Source organism: Anopheles cruzii, unplaced genomic scaffold, assembly GCF_943734635.1.
Source record: "Anopheles cruzii unplaced genomic scaffold, idAnoCruzAS_RS32_06 scaffold04361_ctg1, whole genome shotgun sequence".
Classification (NCBI taxonomy): Eukaryota; Metazoa; Arthropoda; class Insecta; order Diptera; family Culicidae; genus Anopheles; species Anopheles cruzii.
Genome location: NW_026457946.1, coordinates 1 through 1,422, shown reverse-complemented (window position 1 = coordinate 1,422; position 1,422 = coordinate 1). Strand labels below are relative to the sequence as shown.

Genomic DNA, 1,422 nt, shown 5'->3' with positions numbered 1-1,422 from the left:
GAATTGCGAATGCAAAATTAAGTACTAATCAGCTGTTTCCAGCGGATCCTGATAGCAGCTATCACGAATATACTTTCGTTGGCTGAAACAAAATAGAAAAAAAACGTAACGCACTGATTAACGGTTTCCCACACCAGCATTTGCCTAAGCGTCGCACAGCCGAAACTAGTTTCGTCTCGCAAAAGATCTTTCTGATTACAGATTCATAGATCGTTGTTTCATTTGACGGTGAATGTATGAAATGAGGAGATGTCCCCTCAGATAGTTCAATGTTCTTTTCACTTACACTTTTTCCAGTTGCGATGGTTTTCTCAGCCAACCCAAGGGATTCTCAACGAAGGCCATTCACGTCGGCCAGGATGCGGATCAGTGGAACAGCCGAGCGGTCGTGCCACCGATCAGCATGAGTACCACATTCAAGCAATCGGCCCCAGCACAGCATTCCGTAAGTGATCAGTTGCGCGGTATCCGCTTTTCGGTCTGAAATGATAAATATGTTGCTGGGCTTTGCAGGGCTTCGAGTATGGCCGAAGCGGTAATCCTACGCGGGACGTTCTCGAACGTTGTCTTGCCTCACTCGACAACGGGCGGTACGGGCTTACGTTTGCGTCTGGACTGGGCGCTACGACAACGGTCATAACGATGCTACAGAGTGGCGATCATGTGGTGGCAGGTGATGATCTTTACGGCGGTACCAATCGGTTGCTACGCAACGTAGCCAAGAAGATGGGCATCGAAATCGACTTCATCGATCTCACTGATCTGAAGTTGGTCGAAAAAGCGATCAAACCGAACACCAAGCTGTTCTGGATGGAATCGCCGACCAATCCGTTGCTGAAGGTGGTGGATATCCGTGCCGTTTCGGATATTGCTCACATGCGTCCGGGTGTAAGTTGCGTCGAAACTGTCGTGGAAAAGATAAATTGTTTAAAATAGTTCTGTTTCTTCTGGTTTTTACAGATCGTCGTAGTGGTGGACAACACGTTTCTTTCGTCGTACCTTCAGCGTCCGCTCGATCTCGGTGCCGATGTCGTAATGTACTCGCTGACAAAGTACATGAACGGACACTCTGACGTCATTATGGGTGCCATGGTCACAAACGACGAGCAGATTTACGAGCAGTTGAAGTTTCTGCAAAATGGTAAAGATTCCACCATAAAACATTGCCAGACTTCCTCGATTCATGATGATTTCATCCACAGCCACCGGAATCGTGCCATCACCGTTCGATTGCTATCTCGTCAATCGCAGCCTGAAAACGTTGTCACTGCGCATGGAGCGACACAAGACCAATTCGTTAGCGGTCGCCCGATTCCTCGAATCGCACCCGAAAGTCGAGCGAGTACTGCACCCGGGACTTCCCTCCCATCCGCAACACGAGCTGGCAAAGCGTCAAACGTACGGTCACAGTGGCATCATGTC

The 1,422-nt window shown here is 49.0% G+C and overlaps 1 protein-coding gene across 1 annotated transcript; it reads left to right on the top strand.

Moving 5' to 3' along the window:
- Positions 1 to 265: 265 nt before the first annotated feature.
- Positions 266 to 1,418, top strand: LOC128277176 (cystathionine gamma-lyase-like; the record flags this gene model as incomplete). Its single annotated transcript, XM_053015618.1, has 4 exons — positions 266 to 445; positions 514 to 888; positions 961 to 1,141; positions 1,203 to 1,418. Coding segments are annotated over 4 exons (952 nt in total), but the record flags the coding sequence as incomplete, so codon positions are not given.
- Positions 1,419 to 1,422: the final 4 nt, after the last annotated feature.